Source organism: Somniosus microcephalus, chromosome 5 (assembly GCF_052327205.1).
Source record: "Somniosus microcephalus isolate GS21.2 chromosome 5, FLI_Smic_1.0, whole genome shotgun sequence".
Lineage (NCBI taxonomy): Eukaryota > Metazoa > Chordata > Chondrichthyes > Squaliformes > Somniosidae > Somniosus > Somniosus microcephalus.
In genome coordinates this window covers 99,376,191-99,401,670 of record NC_140991.1, presented here as the reverse complement: position 1 = coordinate 99,401,670, position 25,480 = coordinate 99,376,191, and the positions used below count along the sequence as shown (strand labels likewise).

Genomic DNA, 25,480 nt, shown 5'->3' with positions numbered 1-25,480 from the left:
GGTGACTGAGCTGTGCCACCTGCTTCAGCCAGATCTGCAGCCTCAGCTAAGGTGCAGGACATCTCTGTCGGTGGCTGTGAAGATCACTGTTGCCCTTAACTTCTATGCAAGTGGCTCCTTTCAGGCCGCAACTGGGGACATAGCCAACATCTCGCAGTTCGCAGTGCATTGCTGCATCCGTCAAGTGACTGATGCCCTCTTTAGAAGGAGGCGGCAGTACATCTCCTTCCCAATGACCCCGGACAAGCAGCGGGAGCGCGCAGAGGGCTTCGCAAGAATAGCGGACTTCCCCATGGTGCAGGGCGCCATTGACTGCACGCATGTGGCTTTGCGGGCGCCTGTAGAGAATGCGGAGGAGTTCCGCAACTGCAAGGGGTTCCATTCCTTGAATGTACAGCTGGTCTGTGACCACCAACAGCTGATCCTCGCTGTGAATGCCCAGTTTCCAGGCAGCAGCCACGACGCCTTCATCCTGCGCCAGACTTCTGTGGCAGACCTTTTCGAGGCCCCGGCTCACCCAGGAGGCTGGCTTCTCGGGGACAAGAGCTATCCTCTGTGCACCTGGCTGATGACCCTGCTCCGTTCGCCCAGCACCCCTGCTGAAGAACATTACAATGCGAGCCATCAAGCGACCAGGAACATTATTGAGCACACAATCGGCATGCTGAAGCAACGGTTCCGCTGTCTGGACCATTCCGGAGGAGCCCTTCAGTACTCACCTGAGCGAGTCTCCCACTTCGTGGTTGTGTGTTGCATGCTGCATAACCTCGCAATCCTGAGGACCCAGCCAATGCCACCAGACATTGAAGCACCAGCAGAGGAGGAGGAGGAGGAGGAGGAGGAGGACCAAGACGGGAGGGGGGCACAAACTGGAAGGGCCATCCGTCAGAGGCTTATCAGAAGTCGCTTCTAGGCCCCTCTCAGGGAATGCTTGCTGCCATTCCAAGAACAGGAATAGAACCGTTCTGATACCCCAAAGCCTGTGAAGGGCAAAATGTATGTAAAGAGCAGACATGGCCATTGTAAATAAAGAAAGTTGTTTATTTTACAAAATGTGCTTCCTTCCCGCATGACAAAGCAATAGCAACAAAAAGCAAAACAAACAGACTGCCACATAAGTGCCTCGCACACCCGGGAGACTGTCCAAAACATAACTAACATTCAGACCAGCATCCTCGGCCTTGAATTCTACAAATAACAGGTATCAGCAGCACCTTTTACTTTTTCCCCCTCGATGGTGATCTGCTTCACTTGCGAGATTGGCCCCTTCCCTCCCTGCAGCTCCTCCGTAATGGGACCCCAGTGGCTGCAGCAAGGCTGGGGGAGGCCTGCTGACTGTCCGAAAGCACAGATGCCCCTGAGGGACGGCCTGGACGAGCTCTGGGCTGGAGGGCCCGGCTGATGACTGCTCCAACTCTGCATGGGTGGAAGCAGTCTGTCCTACAGGTGGTGGCAGCTGCAGTGGAGACATGCCAGTGGTGGCATCAGGAATGCTGTCATCCTGAGAACGGACAGCAGCTCCCTGGTCGGCGGACACACTGGCACTCTGACGGGGCAGCAACGCACCATGCGCAGCAATCGGCTGGTCCACAGATTGCTGGCCTGCTGTGGTGCTGCAAGGGCCCCGGGTAATCCTGCCCGATCCAGCGAGGGTGGCAGCAGTCAGTGCTCGCGTGGCCTCAATCTGCGTCTGCATGAGACCAGCGAGTGACTGCGTGGCAGCACTCAGCACTTGCGTGGCAGGTGCCAGTGCTTCGGTGAAGCCCTGGACAATCCTTTCCAGTGCTGTCCCGAAGTCCTGCGCACTCTTTGCCAGTGCTGTCCCGAAGCCCTGCGCACTCCTTGCCTGTGCTGCGCCGAAGTCTTGGACACTCCTTGCCAGTGTCTCGATGGATTCAGGCATCCTTGCCACTGCAGCCATGAGCTCAGTGTGCCTCAGCCCAGCCTGGGCGCTCATTTCTGCGAGGGCACGCACCTCTTCTGCGCTCTGTGCAGCAGCACTCGCGGCCCGACTCGCCCTCCGGGGAGATGGCCCCCGAGCTTCCCTACCCCCCTCGCGTTGCTACAGGCCACTGGTTCCTGAGCTGGATCCTCCTCAGAGCATTCCCCCCCGCTCCCCTCCAGGGAAGTAGTCTCCCCGGTCTGCAGATGGGCTGGCTCGCCTGAGGGTGGTATGGATGGTCCGGCTTCCTCCTGCTCGTCGCCTCCCGAGTTAGTCGCAGTGGCAGCTTGAGGACCCGGCTCCCGAGTTGGTGATGCAGCATCTGAAAGCAGGGAGGTTGAAGAGTGGCTTTAGCGAAAGGACAGGGTGGCAGCAAGGGATGCATGAGTGCTGCAATGCTCTGACTTGGGTCCAGAGTGAAAAAGCATGCTGGTGGGGGGAACAAGTGGAAGGAGAGAGTTCAAAAAGGTGATGACCTTACCATCGCTGTGCACAATGGGGTCGGCAGCTCCAGAGGCGACGGGACCACTCATTCGGCTTGCAACGATCTGGTGGACTCGCTCCTCCAGGTCTGTAAGGGTCTGCAGGTGAGGCGGGCCTCCCCCAGTATGAAGCTGCTGCCTGCAGTTCCTCGCCAGCTTGGCCTGCAAGAGAAAGGACAGGGTGTGATGAAACATGCTGCCCTGAGCTGACATCACATGCCTCCCATGGTAGAATAGCCCTTACATTATGCTGCCCTGAGCTGACATCACATGCCTCCCATGGTAGAATAGCCCTTACATTATGCACTGAGCTAAATGTGCGTGTGTGTTTCCAGAAAGGGCCATGGGTGCTGGATGACAGCTGGCCATTGGGGCTTTGCAGACCCTCTGGCCATAAAATGAGGTGCAAATGGAGGGATGAAGAGAAATCTGAAAAAGGCACTCACCCTAACGACCCGAGTGAGGTCATTGAACTTCTTCCTGCATTGCACGGGAGTCCTGGGCACCATGCTGCTGGAGGTGACTCTTTGGGAAACCTCCCTCCAAGCTCTGCGGTATTCGGTCCGATTAGGCCTCCTGCCATTCTCTGGGTACAGCACAGATCGCCGGCGCTCCACCACACCAACCAGAGCATCCAATGCCCCCTCGCTGAAGCGCTGCGCTCTCTCCCTGACCCTCTCCATGTCCTTGAAGTTTTGGCCGCCACAGGTAGGTTACCGTCGATTTTGAGGCCTACAAGGTGCAGAGTGTGGCTGCAGATGAGAATCGATCCACCCCTTTAAGAGCTGACCGGCGCCAGCATGTCTAGGTCAAATCGATTATTGACAGCACCTGCGCTGCGCCCGCCTGCGGAGAAATTGCATTGCGCCGCCAGGTTAGCGCCTTAAGACTACCGTGCAGCGCCTGATTTAGCACCACGATCACCTTCAGGGGCGCTGCTACCCAATATTGCTCGAGGTGGCAATAATTTGCGCCTGGCGCTAAACTTTGCGCACCGCCAATACTAACGCCCCAAATGGGGCGATACCGAATTTTTCTCCCAGCATCTGCAGAAAAAGAGTGTAGAGAAATGGAAATCTAATTCTAAAAAAGAAGGTTGCATTTTGGATTCATAATTTTACTCCGGTCATTGAATTTCAAATTTTTCTAAGTTCTAAAATGATTTACTGTTGAAGAATGCATTTTTATTTTATTGTCAAATTTGGTCATAAACTATAGTAATCTGGGATGTAATGCTTAAGTTATCCACCAGAGGGAGACAAATATTAAGGGATCATATTTACCAGTATTAAGGGAATGTCCTGGCACACCACTTATTAAGGTAGTGGCATTGCATTCTGGGTATGACTCAGAGGTTGCTCCTCCGTCTTGGTGATCGCACAGTAAGAAATAGAGGCCTAGAAATTCAGTTAAGGCCCGCCAGCAGGCTAACGCCCAAAAGTTAGCGCTGCGCGCGGAGCCCGTTGCGACCGCCAGAAATTCACTTTTAGCGCCCCAATTCAGAATCGGCCGCTGTTCCAGGGTGTGCCCGCCTCCGCTTGGGGCGCTGAAGGTGAATTTCAGCGCTCCAGCTGCCGCTGCGCCACCCGAGGCGGTGCGGCAGGCTGGGGTACTGCAGGCCTCCTCCTTCTCTTAAGGAGGAGCTGCCTGCAGCCGTGAGATCGCCGCTGGATTCTGCCAGCAAATGAGCCCAGCACCACGGAAAAGTGCCGGACTCACGGGAATCAGCCACCAATGCCGCGGGGGGGGGTGGTGGAGGAGGCCGGGGAGGGAGGTGCCGGCAGGCGGCCGCCGAAAAAGCGGCCGGCCGCACCTCCACCTTTAAAGCGCCCCAGTAGCGCAGCAGTATGGCCCCGTTTCATGAACGTTGTTTGCGGCCGCTGCAAAAGAGGCGGCCGTAACTAATTATGGGGTTTGGGCCGGAAGCGGGGCGGTACCGGGGCACTGCGCACACTGATGACGTCATCGGTGTCGGCGCAGCGCTACCGGCTACCGCCGCCATTACCGCAGTGCTGAATATCAGCGCAACCTCTTATACTGGCGCAGAAACCCTCTTTAGGCGCCAACTGGGCGCAAAGCTTGTAGCGCCCAACTGAATTTCTAGGCCAGAGTGTGTTTGCTGCAGCCTGTAAGAGCTAGTTTCTCGGCTACATAGGTATAATTAAACAGTTAAAGTTTTGGTTCCTGAAGTCTGGCTTATCTCAGTTTCTGACCTTACCACTCGGATATCACATTTGGCGACGAGGCTGAACGGTTTTCATCTTGAAGAAGGAAAAAGAAAAGAAAAGCACTGAATCAAGGAATCATGGCTGCTATGGTAGGACAGCTCTCTGCTTTTGATGTTCAGACGCAGACCTGGAACGAATACTGTGAGTTGCTGGAGCATTTCTTTGCAGCAAATGATATAGTTGATGTTGGAAAAAGGAGAGCTATTTTGCTCACTTCCGTGGGAAGTCAGACGTATAGTTTAATGAGGAACTTATGCAGTCCTGAAAAGCCTGGAGACATTACATTTGCTAACTTAGTGGACTTGCTGAAGGATCATTTCAATCCCAGACCGAGTGAGATTGTACAGCGTTTCAAATTTAATTCACGGAACAGGAAACCGGGAGAGACTGTATTGGATTATGTAGCGGTGTTGAGAAAACTGGCACACGATTGCAATTACGGGAACAGTTTGAAAGACATGCTGAGAGATAGGCTTGTTTGCGGGATAATGGATGCTCGAATACAGAGGAGATTATTGTCCGAGACTGGGCTTACGTATGAAAAAGCGTTGGAACTTGCTCAAGCCATAGAGACAGCTAACCAAGATGTAAAAGAAATACAAGGTTCAGACTGGGCTACTACGAGGCAAGTTGCAGGTCCGCTGGTGCACAAGTTAAATATGAGTCGGAAACCACAACGTGAGCATATAAAGGCCTGTTATAGATGCAATGGAGATCACCTGGCGAGGGAATGCAGGTTTCTGGAGGAAAAGTGCCACAAGTGTGGGAAAAAGGACATATAAAACGTGCACGCTGAGCAAAAGCTACCCTGGAGGTATACAAACCTAAAGGGGGAGAAAAGCAAAACCTAGTAAGAGAAGTGAAAAAACAGGGAGCACATCACATCAGTGGAGAAGCTGAGAAAGAAGACGACGTGTTCATATTGCATAGTATGGTAGAGGACATTCCAAAAGTGGATCCTATAAATTTGCAACTGATAGTAAATGACTCTAAGGTGAACTTTGAGGTGGATACCGGATGTGGTGTTACCATAATGAACAGGGAAGAGTACTCAAAATTGTGGAACCGTGCGAAAGTTCCAGAGTTAAAGTCTTGCTCTATGCAGCTTAAAACATATACCGGTGAACGAGTGGCAACATTGGGTACAGCTACTGTAACTGAAACACAGGGACACCGTGGAACAGCTACCTGTAGTTGTAGTATCGGGTTCTGGACCAAACTTGTTAGGTCGGGGCTGGATACGAGAACTTAAATTAGATTGGGGAGCAATAAATCAACTAGAGGGAGGCAAACAATTGTCTTTGCAAGACGTGTTGATTGAACATGAGAACGGGTTCAAGGAAGAACTTGGAACATTTAATGGCCCCCCAGCTAAGATTTATGTTGACAAGGAGGCACTGCCAAGGTTTTTTAAACAACGACCTGTGCCGTATGCCATGAAACCAAAGGTAGAGGCTGAGCTTGACCGTCTTTTGAGAGAGAACATTCTGGAACCCGTAAAATGTTCAGAATGGGCAGCTCCCATTGTACCTGTTTTAAAACCAGACAATTCGGTAAGAATCTGTGGAGATTATAAATTGACAGTAAATAGGGTGTCTAAACTTGAACAGTATCCTATTCCCAAAACTGAGGATCTTTTTGCAAACCTGGCTGGAGGGAAGAAATTCACAAAGCTGGATATGAGTCATGCATACTTGCAGATTACACTAGATGAGGAATCCAAGAAGTATGTAACCATAAATACACACAAGGGTTTGTTTACCTATAACCGTTTACCATTCGGTGTCTCATCTAGTCCAGCTATCTTCCAGAGGACTATCGAGGGTGTACTGCAAGGGATTCCACATGTTTCAATCTACCTGGATGATATTCTGGTGACGGGAAGAACCGACCAGGAGCATCTGAGCCCTCTGAGGGAGGTACTACAAAGATTGGATAAGGCTGGGCTATGGCTCAAGAGGAGTAAATGCACTTTCCTGGGGAATGAGGCCGTGTTCCTGGGACACAGAGTGGATGCCACAGGGCTCCATCCAATCAAAGAGAAGGTACAAGCACTGCAGGAGGCCCCAGCTCCTACAAATGTGACTGAGTTAAAAGCTTACCTGGGACTGCTAAACTATTATAACAGGTTTTTACCAAACTTGGCAACAGTGTTAGCACCTCTTCACAAACTTCTGCGCAAGGAGACACAGTGGCAGTGGGAAGAGGAACAGAGGGTTTCATTTGAACAGTCCAAGAAACTGATGCTGACCTCGGATGTGTTGGTTCACTACAATGCAGAGAAAGACATCATTCTCTCTTGTGATCACAGAATCAGAATCACAGAAACCCCACAGTGCAGATAGAGGCCATTTCGGCCCATCGAGCCTGCACCGACACATATCCCACCCAATCCCCGTAACCCCACGTATTTAATCCCCCTAACACTAAGGGGCAATTTATCATAGCCAATCAACCTAAACCCGCACATCTTTTGGACTGTGGGAGGAAACCGGAGCACCCGGAGAAAACCCACGCAAACACGGGGAGAATGTGCAAACTCCACACAGACAGTCACCCGAGGCCGGATTTGAACCCGGGCCCCTGGCGCTGTGAGGCAACAGTGCTAACCACTATGCCACCATGCTGCTTCACCTTACGGGGTGGGGGCAGTTCTTTCACACAGCTTGGAAGATGGAACAGAAAGACCGATAGGGTTTATGTCTCGAACTCTGACCCCAGCGGAAAAAACTATTCCCAGTTAGATAAAGAGGGATTAGCAGTAATGTTTGGGTTACAGAGGTTTCACAAGTACATATATGGCAGGATATTCACCATATGCACCGATCATAAACCTCTTCTGTCTCTTTTTAATGAAATGAAAGCAGTACCACAGATGGTGTCACCCCGGATCCAGAGGTGGGCAGTGACGTTAAGGGCGTATGAGTATGTTATCGTTTACAAGGTGGGCAAGTACCATGGGAACGCAGATGCCTTGAGCCGTCTTCCACTACCAGGTACACCTATCCGTGCAGCTCCAGAGGACAGAGTTTTGATATTGGAGGACATGGACACGGCAATTGTGACCGCAGAACAAGTAAGGACTTGGACTGGTAAAGATCCAGTACTGTCTAGAGTCTGAGAATATGTGATGAGGGGTTGGCCACAACATCCGGAAGGGACTGATTTCATACCTTACAGTGTAGGGAAGACAGAGCTGAGTGTGCAGGATGGTTGTGTGTTGTGGGGAACTCGAGTGATTATCCCACAGCCAGCACGACAGTCTATCCTAGGGCAACTACATCAGTGTCATCCTGGAGTTTCGCGTATGAAAGCCTTGGCAAGGAGTTACTTGTGGTGGCCAAAGCTAGATGAAGAGATAGAAAATCTAGTCAAGACATGCAGCACTTATCAAGTGCACAGGAAGGCACCAGCAGCGGCTCCACTCCATCCCTGGGAGTGGCTGGATAGACCACGGAGAAGATTACATGTAGATTATGCGGGTCCATTTATGGGAAAGATGTTCCTCATAATCATTGATGCACATTCCAAATGGATGGATGTGTATCCTGTAAATTCTGCTTCATCTACTGTTACTATAGACTGCCTGCGTATGAGTTTTAGTAATCAAGGGATACCGGAGATCGTTGTAAGTGACAATGCCACGTGTTTTGTGAGTACAGAAACAAAAGAGTTCATGAGAAACAATGGCATAGTGCACGTGACTTCAGCTCCATATCATCTGTCTTCAAATGGACTTGCGGAGAGAGCCATACAAACATTTAAGGAGATGATGAAAAAAAGTGCGGAAGGGAGTTTGGCAGCAAAAGTGTCACGAGTTATGTTCGGCTACAAAATAACACCTCGATCTACCACCGGAGACTCTCCTGCTGAGTTGTTGTTAGGACGTCGACTACGCTCCACTCTTGACCTGGTTCACCCAGATCTAAAAAGGAAGGTGGAAAACCGACAAATCAAACAAAAGGAGAACCATGACAGAAGGACAAAGAGCCGCAGCTTTGGAGAAGGAGATGCGGTCCTTACCAGGAATTTCAGTTATGGTCCAAAATGGATTCCTGGCGTCATAGACTCAATGACCGGTCCAGTATCATATACGGTCATGGTGGGAACTGGTCAGGTAGTACGCAGACATATGGATCAGATACTGACCAGACAAAGGGAAATCGAACTGGAGGTTCCAGAGGAAATGTTGGAGGACAAGTTGGTCCCCAGTTATCCAAATGCATTGGTGGTACCAACACCACGAACAGAGCCAGTTATACCTGGACCCCTTTGTCAAGAGGAAACCATCGTAGCAGAGTCAGATACACTGAGTACTGCTCAGGAGCAGCAGGTGGCTCTACCACAATCAAGCAGGGACTTGACTGTAAGACGTTCACCAAGTGCCCACAAGCCACCAGAGAGATTGATCACGACCTGCTAGATTCATTCAGTATGGACTTTCATTAAAGGAGTTTCCTTATGGACTTTTTAAGAATGTTGTTAAGAAATTATTGTAAATATAAGAGGGGGGGATATAGTAATCTGGGATGTAATGCTTAAGTTATCCACCAGAGGGAGACAAATATTAAGGGATCATATTTACCAGTATTAAGGTAATGTCCTGGCACACCGCTTATTAAGGTAGTAGCATTGCATTCTGGGTATGACTGAGGTTGATCCTCCATCTTGGTGATCGCACAGTAAGAAATAGAGTGTGTTTGCTGCAGCCTGTAAGAGCTAGTTTCTCAGCTACATAGGTATAATTGAACAGTTAAAGTTTTGGTTCCTGAAGTCTGGCTTATCTCAGTTTCTGACCTTACCACTCGGATATCACATAAACATACAAGCAGCTTTCCTTTACAGCTTTTAAATAGAACGTTTGTTTGTGATGGAATGTGTTGAGGTCCAAACTACCATTCCTGATGCATCCTCCACTGTGGCATGAGACTCTGAAGTCTTGTGAAGTCAGTGATATTTGTTTAGGTCGTAGTTTGTGAGTAACAGTCCGCGCAATTTAGAGTGAAACCCTACATTAATTTCTTAGTAATAACTTTATTTCATATATAATTGGTAAATATCTAAATGTACAATGGGAATTGTTAGTCTTATTCTTCAAATTGAATTGTTGGTCTTTGCATCTCTGAACTTTCCTCTCTTATTTCTCTTCAGCTCTAAATATAATATACTACACTCTACCTCCTCCCTGTATCCTCACTGTGTTGAAATCAAGACTCATCATGGCATCACCTACTGTATTCTCTTCCAGGATCTCACAGCTGCAAAACTCCTTACTTTCCTTTGTCTTCCCTGCCTGCAACAATCATGATTTTAAACTCCAGGTTTGGTTTCACCTGACCACTTTTCCTGTCCTTAACACTTTAATTGTTATTGTATCCTGCACTTTGGGACTTCACGCATCACTAGGTCTCCCAATTTAAAAATAATTAAATTATTTAAAAAAAAATAAACATTACTTTTTTAAAATTTGTTCATGGGATGTGGGCATCGCTGGCAAGGCCAGCATTTATTGCCTATCCCTAATTGCCCTTGAGAAGGTGGTGGTGAGCCGTCTTCTTGAACTGCTGCAGTCCTTGTGGTGAAGGTACTCCCACAGTGCTGTTAGGTAGGGAGTTTCAGGATTTTGACCCAGCAACAATGAAGAAATGGCAGTACATTGCCAAGTTAGGATGGTGCATGACTTGGAGGGGAACTTGCAGGTGATGGTCTTCCCATGCGCCTGCTGCCCTTGTCCTTCTAGGTGGTAGAGGTCGCAGGTTTGGGAGGTGCTACCGAAGAAGCCTTGGTGAGTTGCTGCAGTGCATCCTCTAGATGATACACACTCCAGCCGTGGTGCGCCGGTGGTGGATAGAGTGAATGTTTATGGTGATGGATGGGGTGCCAATCAAGCGGGCTGCTTTGTCCTGGATGGTGTCCAGCTTCTTGAGTGTTGTTGGAGCTGCACTCATCCAGGCAAGTGGAGAGTATTCCATCACACTCCTGACTTGTGCCTTATAGATGGCGGAAAGGCTTTGGGGAGTCAGGAGGTGAGACACTCGTCACAAAATACTCAGCCTCTGACCACAGTATTTATGTGGCTGGTCCAGTTAAGTTTCTGATCAATGGTGACCCCCAGGATATTGATGGTGGAGGATTCGGCGATGGTAATGCGTTGAATGTCAGGGGGTGGTGGGTAGATTTTCTCTTATTGGAGATGGTCATTGCCTGCACTTGTGTGGTGTGAATGTTACTTGCCACTTATCACCCCAGTCCTGAATGTTGTCCAGGTCTTGCTGCATGCGGGCACGAAATGATTCATTATCTGAGGAGTTGCAAATGGAGATTGTTAAAAGGTTAGGATTTTTTTGCCAAGAGTTTTATTTGTTAAAGTGCTCCCTTTTTCTATAGAAGGGTAAGTATCCTGAACAAAAAGTACTTTCCCCAGACTTTCCTTCCCCTTTAAGTAAGCTCTTTATGATTTCATGACATGCTGTTATTCTGACATCATAAAGATTGATCTCTCCCTTTTAGAGTGTTGAGCACTAGAAATTAATTTTATAAAAATAATAATAATAATAAATCATTGCTATAGATAAGGAATAAATCACAGTCACTGATATATTTCACCGCATAAGATTGACTGGATAATTCATGAGTCTGGAGCAAAATTTGGTCAGCCTCATTGTGGGAGATATTGATCACGTTACACGGCTAGCCATGGCATGTTCTCTATTCATAACATCTTCAACTGAAAGTAGTTTGAATGAGACTGGACAGGGAGAATTTAGAAATTAAAATTTTCAGTTATGAGGAGAGACTCGTATCATTGAGTTTATTCTCATTATGGAAAAGAAGATTGAGAGGATACGTGGTCCAGATCTTTGAAATACTCAAAAATATCAACAATACAGATCTAAGCAGGTTATTTTACTTCAAAAGTGATTACAGAACTAAAGGATACAAGCACAACCTGGACTAATCAAGAGATTAGCGGATTGAAATTCCTCGGGACACGACCAGGGTGGTCACGCCAGAATAGTGCCCACCGGTGCCCTCCAGCTCTGGCCTCGCTGGAGTTTGCAGGGCCAGCGGGAGAGCACTTCATTAGCATGGGGCAGCTGGCCACAACCATCACTATGAGCGCATCTCTGGCGCCCACCTGCTCCACCCCCTTGCCGACATTTGTCTTGTAGGGGGCTGCTGGAAAGTTCCATCCCTTACAACCTTACAAGCCAAGTCAGAAACTCCTGGAAACAACACAACTGGGCCTCTGCTGTTACTTTTGGCGGGGGGAACAGGGACTCTGCTGGAACTATGGCGGAAAACCAGTGGAACCTCCGCCACAAGGAATTTTGGCCTCTGGATTTGTTTTCCTCCAGAGCCAAGTCCATAATATAGGATAGACTTCCATCAAAAGCAGTTAATGTATAATTCAATCTAGTGAAGTTTTTCTTTTATTTTAAATCTATAAACAAAAAGTTTTTGAAACTTGCACAAACTCCTTCATTGTACTTTTTCCTGTTCTTACTTTTTATTTACTGTCCTTTGTGGGGTTTTTTGTACAGTGATAATCACGTTAAAACTATGATTATATATATTTAAATCTGTATCTGTTCTAAATAGAAAGTAGCATGCGAAACAAATTTAACATATCAGGGCCTAGAAATTCAGTCGCGTTTGCGCCCACTTATTGGCTATAAAGTGGTTTGCGCCTGAAGTTTTTTATCGCCCGAAATTCAGATGGACCCTAACATCGGCGTTAGCCGGTAGCGCCGTGCCAGCACCGATGACGTCATCGGTGTGCGCAGCGCCCCGGTTGCAATGCTATTCCGGCCCGATGGCCAAATTCAGTTGCGGCCGCCTCGCCCGTGGCAGCCGCAAACAGCGTTTGTGAAACGGGGTCTTGCAGCTCCGAAAGGCCGGCGCATAAAGGTGGAGCGGCGGCCGGCCGCTTTCCCGGCGGCCGCCTGCCCGCACCTCCCTCCCCGGACTCCTGCACCACCCCCCCGCGGCATTGATGTCTGAGTCCCGCGAGCCCGGCACTTCTCCGTGGTGCCGGGCTCATTTGCCGGGGGAATCCACCGGTGATCTGACGGCTGCAGGCAGCTCCTCCTTAAGAGAAGGAGGAGGCCTGCAGTACCCCAGCCTGCCGCACCGCATCGGGTGCCGCAGCGGGAGCTGGACGCCTGAAAGTGACATTCATCGCCCCTAGCGAGGCGGCCAAACCCTGCAATAGCGCCCACCGCCGTCTTGGCCCGTCGCAACTGAATTTTAGGCGGGCGCTACGGGAATCCTGGCGGGCGCAAAATTTCGGGCGCAAAAGACCTGGCGGGGCCATACCGAATTTCTAGGCCCAGGAGTCTATCAAATGTTTATTCCATAAATGAGGGACCATAACCTCATAGTAATAGTAGGCGTACCACAAATAAACATTTCATGGACAGCTAAACTAGTTAGAACTGTCTCCGTCCAGCTCCTACTGAATCCACAGCTCCAAACAGCCCTTACCTTTCCTCTAATTTGCAATTTCCTTCTGGCCGTAAGGATAATTTTTGTGGGAAATGTATACTGGTGCAGTAAGGATACTGTTCTAAAACTGGGCTAAGTCACATTGATGGGACAGAGTAAAGGGAGAGTTGCTCTGAATCTGGCTGTGTTGTACCTGGTTTAAAGCTGAAACTGCGTGATGAATAGTCATATAAGCAACATTGACCTCCTATAGGTTGATGATATCCCCCCCCCAAAAAAAATGTAGAGGAAAGTCATCTCTGTGCATTTCTTTTATTCATTGCCTTAATTCAGCATGATTTCTCTCTGCCATGGTTCTTGTTTCAGGAGTCCAGCAGTATCTGGAGGAGTGCTGGGGATCAATCGGCATTACTTCCAAAATATCGGTGCATATGATCCTGGAATGCTGATGTGGGGCACAGAAAATGTGGAACTGTCTCTCAGGGTAAGGTTCTAATCACTATGTCAGATCCGACTGATACCTGGGTGCATTGGTCTTTCGCACACTGTACTGCACAGGACAACATAGCACTGGAGCTCTGAAAGCTTTGAAATGCTGATTTCCTTGTTTCTCTGCAAAGAAATTACATCATTCTTTGGTACTATAATGTGATAAAGTAATGATTTACCTGCTATGAAACAAAGTGGTACTGAGGGATTGACTGCAACATGAAGATAGGCAATGATGGTGCTAGGACATCAGGCATTTAAGTTTATCATGTAAATTAGTTAGCTGACGTATGTAATGCCAAATTATCGATCATAGCCAGAGCACCTCCAGCAATGGTTTCTCTTCCCGCCCCCCCACCGCTACCTCTGGAGCTTCCCAATGATCTGTCTGTGCCTCCCCCCCCCTCTCCCCTTCCTCATCACCACGATGGCGATATTGAACTCCCCACTGAGTGGAAACCAAGCGGGGGGGTGGGGGGAGGTGTGCAGTTAAAAATGGAGTGGGAGACTTACCCACTTTTCTCCCAACCCAATTTTAAATTGCAGGCGGCAAGGAAACACGCCCCAAGCCAGTGTGGTCCTCTTTAAATATGCAAATTGGGCCCTGATTATGTCATTAGGCCCTGACTAGGCCCGAGCATGAGAACAGTCACCAGCAGGTCAAACCTGCCCGAAGGTGGTTCACGGCCCAGATGAGGCCCAGCAAGGAAAAATTTTAATTAAAAAAAATGCCCTTACTCGGGCATCCACCCATCCCGATCGGAATCACTTCTGGACTCCCCCCCCCCCCCCCCACTCACCACTTACCTGACTGTCGGAGACTGCTCCCCGGGATACCTGGCAGCAGCTTCCTGCCGCCTGAATTCCTGCTCCCGCCCACCTGCCAGACAGTCTGGATCAGGCGGGAGTCAAGCCTGAATATGGAAATGAGACCTGGTGAGATTTTAACTCCTGAGTTTAACATGGGAGTTTGTTGCTCGCCCTGGCCCCCCGCATAAACCGATCCTATACCGAGTTAAAATTGAGACCAAGGAAACAGCTACCACATGGATGCTGACAATGCACAGATCTACCTTTCCAGCTCCTCTCTTGACCCTCCATTGCCTCTGTCCTGTCCAACATCCAGTGTTGAATGAGCCGCATTTTCCTCCAGTTAAACATTAGGAAGCCCAAAGCCATTGTCTTAGGCCTCTACCACAAACTTTGTTGCTGTGCCACTGATTCCATACCTTCCCTGTCCAGTGTCTCAGATTGAACCAGACTGTTCCCAGCGTTGGCATCATATTCCATTCCGAGCTGAGTTTTGGATCCCATATCTTCTCCATCACCAAGAACGCCTACTTCCATCTCCGTAACATTGCCTGCCTCTGCCCCTCCCTCAGCCCATCTGCTGCTGAAACCCTCACCCATGCCTGTGTTACCTCCAGACTTGACTATTCCAGTGCTCTCCTGTCCTTCATGCTCTGTAAACTTCAGCTCATCCAAAACTCTGCTGTGTGTATCCTCTCCCATATCAAGCCCCACTCATCTATCGCTCCTGTTCATGTCCATGTTTGTCTGATTACACCTCTGCAAAGTGCCTATGGACATTTTTCCAAGTTAAAAGTGTTATATAAATACACATTGTTGTTGCAAAGAGCTTTCCCTTTAAAATATAGTTCAAATTCTGTTTGTATGTGAGGCTCATATATACTTTTACATCAAAATTATATTTCAGATTTCACTAAAGTTGAAATGTTTGGCATTACGTTCCACTAGCACATAGTGTAACACTATCTGTTGTTCATGAGGTAAATACACACAGTAATTACTTTCCTACATGGTGAATTAAATCAGATTGTTCACTGACTTTTCAGCTTTTGACAACATTGACACAGGTTTAATTCTATCAGCTTTAATTAACAGTATGTAAGCTCCAAGAATTATTCTGTTAAATGCACCGGATCATTTGTAGAACATCTGCCATTGTATATCACAAGGTAGCACATTACCTGCTAGGTTTTAATACTTCATTATCAAGGGCAACTAAATTATTGGATGAAAGCAGCAAAAATGAAATGAAAGAGAAAAATTCAGCTAATAATCCACTCATCTGAAAAATGTGATTGACTGAGAAAGTTCAATTGTGCTGCTTTGCTGGAGGTAATATGTGTTGTAACTTGTCAGTTTGCAATGTGCAAGCCTACACTGGGCCAATGCTGTTTTATTTGGCTGAATCAGTCTTATGGCAGCTGACTCAATATTTATGTACTTCCTTCAAGTGATTTAATTAATGAAATCAGAATTATTTAAATCTTTTTAAGATTGCAGTTGATTTCTGGCGCAATACCCAAAACTGTATGGGTGAATTTTTTTATATGAAAAATAAATCTTCATAAGTTTGTACAACAACTTTGTTCTCGTTTATAATAATTATATATTAGGATTGTAAATACATCAATTGTTTTACAACATAAAAGGTGCCCGTTTTGAAAAGTGTAAGGGGCAAAAATTGGGTTACTTTGCGCCTCCCGTTAGCGCCCCCAGGGGGGGCACTAACGGGACGCGCAGCACCGCTAACGGCTCCTGTGAAATTCAGTGGGAGGTTAGCGGCGGCGGTAGCTGGTAGCAACTCGTGGCGCTGCGCCGCCAGCGATGACATCATCACCGTATGCAGCGCTCCGGTGGCAGGGTGGCATTTTTGCAGCCGCGGCGGCACTACTTAAAAGGCAGGTGTCGGGCGGCCATTTCTTTTTGCCAACTGCCAGCACCTGCCCCCTTCCCCTTTTTTCTTTGGGGTGCCGGCCACGATCGCTCAGCCCGACACTCCTCGAGTGCCAGGCTGCTTTCCTGGCACCCCGCTCCCCGGTGGTCCAGCAGGGCCCCGGTGTGTGCAGCGCTAGGCCCCTCCCCTTTACTCAGGGGAGGGAGGCCTGCAATGACGCGATGCTGACGCGCGTGCGCTGTTGCACGTAGCGCCGCGAAATTCACTGGTAGTGCCCCAAGAAGGAGGGGGGAGCGCTAACATTTTCGGGGCACTAAAAGTAGCGTCCCCAAAGGGGGCGCCACCGAATTTTTTTCCCGAAAAGTCTTAATTTAAGGGATGATCAAATGGAGATGAGATGCAGCACAAAAAGCATCACGATTGTGGATATCTTCCCTACATATATATATAGCACATATTTATTTATTTATTTTGTACTCATCATCACTTTTGGCTCAAAAATCCGAGGGCCATCGAACCCGGCTTAAGTGCAGGAATTTTCCCAATGGTGACCTCCATCACTGACGCTGCCGAAGTTTGAGCGGTCAGGGGGCGGTTATCTCATTTAAATTTATCACAGGCCTCCCGTCTCCAATCGCCCCACCCCCAAACAAGAGTTGCACTGAGACAGTTACTAGGGTATTTAACCGGCCTCACGGAGGTCCAGGTCCCAATGCAGAGGCAGGGTATGATGATGGGGTGGGAAGATTTGGCACTAGAAGCTGTTGTGCAGGAACCGGGAGGCCCATGAGAAGACAAAGGAAGTCCACAGCAAACCAAGAGCAGCGTTAACACACGGTGCGGTGTGGATGCGAACAGATCACTTTATACACCCGGAAGACTAGCTCCAGCTGGAGAGCAATATTTCTTAAAATATTGAACATAGAATATTCTCACCCTCTGCGAATCTGAGACTGTCTGCAATGATATTGTCGGGAGAGTTTTAGGCAACAGCTTCAAAGTGGAACAAATCATTAGATTACACAGCACCTTAACGCACACTGAGCACCCAGCCTCACAATCCCGCACAAACCTTCACTGAACGGCTTCAGGGCATTCTGAAGGGGGAGGGTGAACAGTCAGAGGTCGTGGTTCACATTGGGACCAATGACATGGGTAGGAAGAGGGATGAGGTCCTGCAGCAAGAATTTAGGGAGCTAGGTAGCAGATTAAAGAGCAGGACCTCAAAGGTTGTAATCTCTGGATTACTCCCGGTGCCACGTGCTTGTGAGTATAGGAATAGGAGGATAGAGCAGATGAATGCGTGGCTAAAGAGTTGGTGCAGGAGGGAGGGCTTTAGTTTCCTGGATCACTGGGCCTGCTTCTGGGAAAGGTGGGACTTGTACAAGTCGGACGGGTTGCACCTGAACCAGAGCGGGACAAATATCCTTGCGGGGAGGTTTGCTAGCACTGTTCGGGGGGGTTTAAACTAAAATGGCAGGGGGTTGGGAACCTGAGCAGGGAAACAGAGGAAAGGGAAACAGGGATAAAAGCAAAAGATAGGAAGGAGAAAAACAAAAGTGGCAGTCAGAGAAATCAACGGTTTAAATCAAACGTGGCCACAGTAAATAATAATCCTAATAGGTCTAAGTGCGTTAAAAAAACAAGCCTGAAGGCTTTGTGTCTTAATGCGAGGAGCATTTGTAATAAGGTGGATGAATTGGCTGTGCAAATAGAGGTAAACGAATATGATTTGGTTGGGATTACGGAAACGTGGCTCAAGGATGGCCAAGACTGGGAACTCAACATCCAGGGGTATTCGATATTCAGGAAAGATAGGCAAAAAGGAAAGGGAGGTGGGGTAGCATTACTGGTTAAAGAAGGGATTAATACAATTGTAACGAAGGATATTAGCTCTGATGATGTGGAATCTGTATGGGTAGAATTGAGAAATACTAAGGGGAAAAAAACATTAGTGGGAGTGGTATATAGACCTCCCAACAGTAAGGCGGAGGTTGGGGATGGCATTAAAAGGGAAATTAAAGAAGCGTGCAATAAGGGCACAGCAGTCATCATGGGTGACTTTAATCTACACATAGATTGGGCCAACCAAATTAGTAACAATACTGTGGAGGAGGAATTCCTGGCGTGTTTACGGGATGGTTTCCTGGACCAATATGTCGAGGAACTAACCAGAGATCAGGCCATCTTAGACTGGGTATTATGTAACGACAAAGGATTAATTAGCAATCTTGTTGTACGAGGCCCCTTGGGTCTGAGCGATCATAATATGATCAAATTCTTCATTAAGATGGAGAATGAAGTAGTTGACTCAGAGACTAGGGTCCTCAATTTAAATAAAGGAAACTACAATGGTCTGAGGAGTGAGTTGGGTAGGATTGATTGGGGAATGGCACTCAAAGGGTTGACGGTGGATAGGCAATGGCAAACATTCAAAGACCGAATGGATGAGCTACAGAATTTGTTCATCCCAGTTTGGCATAAAAATAAAACAAAAAAGGTGACTCAACCGTGGCTAACAAGAGAAATTAGGGATAGCATAAGATCCAAGGAGACGACATATAAATTGGCCAGAAAAAGCAATAATCCTGAGGATTGGGAGCAGTTTAGGATTCAACAAAGGAGGACAAAGGGATTAATTAAGAAAGGGAAAATAGAATATGAGAGTAAGCTAGCAAGGAACATAAAAACTGACTGTAAAAGCTTTTATAGATATGTGAAGAGAAAAAGATTGGTGAAGTCAAGCATAGGTCCCTTACAGTCAGAATCAGGGGAATTTATAATGGGAAACAAAGAAATGGCAGACCAACTAAATTCATACTTTGGTTCTGTCTTCACAAAGGAGGACACAAATAACCTCCCAGAGATGCCGGGGAACATAGGGCCTGATGAAAGGGTGGAACTGAAAGAAATCATTATTTGTAGGGAAATGGTGTTAGGAAAATTGATGGGACTAAAGGCCGATAAATCCCCAGGGCCTGATAATCTACATCCCAGGGTACTTAAGGAAGTGGCCCTGGAAATAGTAGATGCATTGCTGGTCATCTTCCAGAACTCGATAGACTCTGGAACAGTACCCATGGATTGGAGGGTAGCTAATGTTACCCCACTATTCAAAAAAGGTGGTAGAGAGAAAAAGCGGGGAATTAAGCCTGACATCGGTAGTGGGGAAAATGCTAGAATCTATTATAAAAGATGTAATAGCAGAGCACTTGGTAAGCAGTGACAGGATCGGACAAAGTCAACATGGATTTACAAAAGGTAAATCATGCTTGACTAATCTACTGGAATTTTATGAGGATGTAACTGGTAAAATAGATAAGGGAGAACCAGTGGATGTGGTGTATTTGGACTTTCAGAAGGCTTTTGATAAGGTCCCACATAAGAGATTAGCGTGCAAAATTAAGGCACATGGGATTGGGGGCAAGATATTGACTTGGATAGAGAACTGGTTGGCGGACAGAAAGTAAAGAGTTGGAATAAACGGGTCGTTTTCCGAGTGGCAGGCAGTGACTAGTGGGGTACCGCAAGGATCGGTCCTAGGACCCCAGCTGTTCACAATATATATTAATGATCTGGACGAGGGAATTGGATGTAATATCTCCAAATTTGCAGATGACACAAAGCTGGGTGGGAGGGTAAGCTGTGAGGAGGATGTCGTGAAACTCCAGTACGATTTGGACAGATTGGGTGATTGGGCAGAAACATGGCAAATGCACTATAATGTGGATAAATGTGAGGTTATCCACTTGTGGTAAACCACTGTTTGTATTCCTGTTTGTCCTGTTTGTATTCCACTGTGTACATGCCTGGACATGCCTCGGCTGACTCCTCCCACAGGTCCTAGTATAAAGGTGACTGCTCCCCAGCCCTTAGTATCATGGACCGGTCGACCACGCGAGGCAGACCTCCATTCTGTTGTTAATAAAAGCCTTTAGTTACTCTTCTAACTCTCAGTCTTTTATGAGTAATTGATAGCGCATCAATTTTATTAACAACATTTTTATAATGGAGAAGATCCTCACACCAGCATGCCTGGACTTAGATCATCGGGAGGCGGACTCATCCACCAAGTTTACTCACTGGCTTAAGTGTTTCGAAAAATTCCTGACCGCCTCCGAAGCAATCAAATCGGACGAGGACAAATTGGATGTCCTGACCTCCAAAGTGAACCACCGAGTGTACTCGGTCATCCAAGACGCGACCTCGTACGCGGACGCTATCAAGCTCCTCAAGGACCAGTACACGCGCCCAGTGAACGAAGTGTACGCCAGGCACCTCCTGGGGAGTCGTAAACAACAACCTGGGGAATCGACCGTGGAATACCTTCAGGCACTGTCTGTGCTTGGCCGGGCCTGTGGTTGTAAGGATGTAAAGGCCGCCGTGTACACAGAGGAACTTATCCGGGACGCTTTTGTAGCGGGCCACAGATCCAATTACACCCGACAGCGACTGTTGGAGCAGAGTAACCTCGACCTCAACAAGGCCTCTGAACTCGCACTATCGTTGGATGCAGCCTACCAGGGCATGGATGCCTACTCCTCTGCACCGTGGACGCCGCGGGGAATGACAGCCTGGGACACGGTAGAACCGCCTCATAGCGCCGTGCCACCCCAGCCACACCCCAACAACGGCCCAACTACCGCAGCAGTGTCCCAAGGCCAGACAGCAGTGCCCCAAGGCCAGAAATGCTACTTCTGTGGCCAGGCAAAACACCCCAGAGCGCGCTGCCCGGCGAAAAACGCGATCTGCTCGGGCTGCGGGAAGAAGGGACACTACGCTAGCGTCTGCAGGGCCAAAGCCACCCCGAACCCCAGCAGCGCCGCGTGTGGGCCATGCGGGCCGCCATCTTGGACCTCCCCGGCCATGTGCGAATCACCGGTACAGCAGCCATTTTGGACGCCTCCAGCCACATGGGGATCATGGACGCCGCCATCTTGGACGACAGCCGGGACGCAGCAGGCCCCCGACACCGCCTCATCTGATACCCGCAGCGACACACCGACCCCTACGCTGGCATCCGTTACACTGGACCAAGCGAGACCGCACCAACTGGCCAGTTCCACAATGGACATTAAGGTAAATGGTCACGATACAATCTGCCTTTTTGACTCTGGGAGCACGGAGAGCTTCATCCACCCCGACACGGTGTGGCGTTGCTCTCTCCCAGTCCTGCCTGCGCAACAGCGGATTTCTATGGCCTCCGAGTCCCAGTCGGCGGACATCGGCGGCTACTGCGTGGTGACACTCGTAGTAGACGGGACCGTGTACGATCATTTTAAACTTCTGGTCCTGCCTGACCACTGCGCTGCCGTCCTGCTGGGGTTAGATTTTCAGTGCCACCTTAAAAGTGTTACGATGGCGTACGGTGGACCCCTACCCCCACTCACAGTCCGCAGCCAGCAGCTTCCAAACTGCCCGCCGCGCACCAGGTGCAACCTCTCCACACTCAGAGTCACCCCCCCCCCACTGTTTGCTAACCTCACCCCCGACTGTAAGCCCATCGCCACAAAGAGCAGGCGATACAGTGCCGGGGACAGGGTTTTCATTAAAACCGAAGTGGAGCGGCTCCTGAAAGAAGGGATTATTGAGGGCAGCACCAGCCCCTGGCGAGCCCAGGTTGTGGTCGTTAAGACCGGCGAGAAGCAGCGCCTGGTCATCGACTACAGCCAGACAATAAATCGCTACACCCTGCTGGACGCCTACCCACTCCCCCGTATAGCTGATATGGTCAACCAGATCGCGCAGTACCGCGTCTTCTCGACCATTGACCTGAAATCAGCGTACCACCAGCTCCCCATCCGCCCTGAGGACCGCCAGTACACTGCCTTTGAGGCAAACGGCCGCCTCTATCACTTCCTTAGGGTTCCCTTTGGCGTCACCAACGGGGTCTCCGTCTTCCAAAGGGAGATGGACCGGATGGTAGATCAAAATGCGTTGCAGGCCACTTTCCCATATCTGGACAATGTGACCATCTGCGGCCGTGACTTGCAGGACCATGACGCAAACCTCGAAAAATTCCTCCGCACCGCCCAACTCCTAAACCTGACATATAACAAGGAGAAGTGCATATTCCGCACAAACCGCCTCGCCATCCTTGGCTGTGTTGTGGAACACGGAGTCATCGGCCCCGACCCCGACCGGATGCGTCCCTTTATGGAACTTCCACTGCCCCACTGCCTCAAGGCCCTGAAGAGGTGCCTAGGGTTTTTCTCCTATTACGCCCAGTGGGTCCCCTACTATGCGGACAAGGCCCGTCCGCTGATCAAGTCCACCTCTTTTCCCTTGACGGCAGAGGCCCGCTTAGCCTTCCACCGTATCAAGGAGGACATTGCCAAAGCCACCATGCACGCAGTGGACGAATCCATCCCCTTCCAGGTGGAAAGCGACGCGTCTGACTTTGCCCTGGCCGCTACCCTCAATCAGGCGGGGAGACCCGTGGCCTTCTTTTCACGAACCCTCCAAGGCCCGGAGACCAGACACTCCGCTGTTGAGAAGGAGGCCCAGGCGATTGTGGAGGCTGTGCGTCATTGGAGGCACTACCTGGCCGGAAAACGATTTACCCTGCTCACTGACCAGCGTTCAGTTGCTTTTATGTTTAACAACAAGCAGAGGGGCAAAATCAAAAATGACAAGATCTTGAGGTGGAGAATCGAACTTTCCACCTACAACTACGAGATCTTGTACCGGCCCGGGAAGCTAAATGAACCCCCGGATGCGCTATCGCGTGGCACCTGCGCCAGCGCGCAGATCGATAGACTGCGGGCCCTCCACAATGACCTCTGCCACCCGGGGGTCACCAGGTTCTTCCACTTCATCAAGGCCCGCAACCTGCCTTACTCCATTGAGGAGGTCAGGACCATGACCAGGAACTGCCAAGTCTGCGCTGAGTGCAAACCGCACTTTTATAGACCAGACAGGGCCCACCTGATAAAAGCCACTCGCCCCTTCGAGCGCCTGAGCGTCGATTTTAAAGGGCCTCTCCCCTCCTCCGACCGCAATGTGTACTTCCTCAATATTATTGATGAGTACTCCCGTTTCCCGTTCGCCTTCCCCTGCCCGGACATGACCAGTGCCACGGTCATTAAATGTCTGAACAACCTCTTCACCCTGTTCGGCTTCCCCAGCTATATCCATAGCGACCGGGGCTCATCGTTTATGAGCGACGAACTCCGTCAGTACCTGCTAACTAGGGGTATTGCCACAAGCAGGACCACCAGTTACAACCCCCGGGGGAACGGACAGGTGGAAAGAGAAAATGCGACAGTTTGGAAGGCCATCCTGCTAGCCTTAAAGTCTAGGGGCCTTCCAACCTCCCGCTGGCAGGATGTGCTCCCCGATGCGCTCCACTCTATTCGGTCACTGCTCTGCACTGCCACTAACGCCACCCCTCATGAGAAAATGTTTGTCTTCCCAAGGAAGTCCACATCGGGGACATCGCTACCGCCATGGCTGACGTCCCCAGGGCCGGTCCTACTGAGAAGACACGTGAGGACCCATAAAACGGACCCCCTGGTCGAGAGGGTCGACCTCCTCCACGCCAACCCCCAGTATGCTTACATCGCATACCCGGACGGGCGGGAGGACACAGTCTCCATAAGAGACCTTGCACCCTCGGGGGCCGCAGTAACCCACTACCCACTACCAACCCCCCCACGATCCGATATCCAGCCCCAGCAGACGGCAGGCCTGGGCCCCGCGACCCGCTCGACATCTACGAGGACGACACGCCTGTGCCACAGCCTACGCTGGACTCGACGCCGGAAACTTCACTACCCCTGCCGTCGCCACGCAGATCACAGCGGCAGACAAGACCTCCGGAGAGACTCCAATACACTAACTTTTAATACACTTCACCCCGCCGGACTCAATTTTAAACAAGGGGTGAATGTGGTAAACCACTGTTTGTATTCCTGTTTGTCCTGTTTGTATTCCACTGTGTACATGCCTGGACATGCCTCGGCTGACTCCTCCCACAGGTCCTAGTATAAAGGTGACTGCTCCCCAGCCCTTCGTATCATGGACCGGTCGACCACGCGAGGCAGACCTCCATTCTGTTGTTAATAAAAGCCTTTAGTTACTCTTCTAACTCTCAGTCTTTTATGAGTAATTGATAGCGCATCACCACTTTGGTGGCAAAAACAGGAAGGCAGATTATTATTTGAATGGCAATAGATTGGGAGAAGGGGAAGTGCAAAGAGACATGGGTGTTCTTGTGCACCAGTCGCTGAAGGTAAGCATGCAGGTGCAGCAGGCGGTTAAGAAGGCAAATGGTATGTTGGCCTTCGTAGCAAGAGGGTTCGAGTACAGGAACAAGGATGTCTTGTTACAGTTGTACAGGACCTTGGTGAGACCGCAGCTTGAGTATTGTGTGCAGTTTTGGTCGCCTTACCTGAGGAAGGACGTTCTTGCCATGGAAGGAGTGCAGCGAAGATTCACCAGGCTGATACCTGGGATGGCAGGAATGACGTATGAGGAGAGATTGTGTCGATTGGGCTTATACTCACTGGAGTTTAGAAGATTGAGAGGGGATCTCATCGAAACTTATAAAATTCTGTCAGGCCTGGACAGACTAGATGCAGGAAGGATGTTTATGATGGCCGGGGAGTCCAGAACCAGGGGTCATAGTCTAAGGATAAGGGGTAAGCCATTTAGGACTGAAATGAGGAGGAATTTCTTCACCCAGAGAGTGGTGAACCTGTGGAATTCTCTGCCACAGAGGGCGGTGGAGGCCAGTTCATTAAATATATTCAAAAAAGAGTTGGATATATTTCTTAAGGCTAAAGGGATCAAGGGATATGGGGAGAAGGCAGGGACAGGGTACTGAATTTGAATGATCAGCCATGATCTCATTGAATGGCAGAGCAGGCTCGAAGGGCCGAATGGCCTACTCCTGCTCCTATCTTCGATGTTTCTATGAAAGTATTTCATTTAATCTTTCATATTTTAAATGCGCTGATTATAGTTGAAACTAGGCAGGCATACTGCCAATCCCCATGAATTTTCTCCCAGGTTGCTTGCAACAGTACCCAGCAGATTAATCTTTGATGCCTGGGGACACCAGGGCAGTCGAGGAGGGTTACCCTACATGTTAGAGTGAGATAGCCACTTTGCACTAAATTGTGGGCAGTTTTTGTGCAGCAGATCCTTGCCTACTCGGAAATTGGTTGGTCGAAACTTTCTCTGA

The 25,480-nt window shown here is 49.3% G+C and overlaps 1 protein-coding gene across 2 annotated transcripts in view; it reads left to right on the top strand.

Annotated features, from left to right (window-relative positions):
- Positions 1-25,480, top strand: part of LOC147117228 (polypeptide N-acetylgalactosaminyltransferase 15-like) — a 149,270-nt gene that overhangs the window by 66,010 nt on the left and 57,780 nt on the right. For both annotated transcript variants that reach the window (XM_085988028.1, XM_085988029.1), the window contains exon 5: positions 13,467-13,584. In XM_085988028.1, the coding sequence (XP_085844154.1) occupies positions 13,467-13,584 (118 nt within the window). The remainder of the gene's footprint in view (positions 1-13,466; positions 13,585-25,480) is intronic.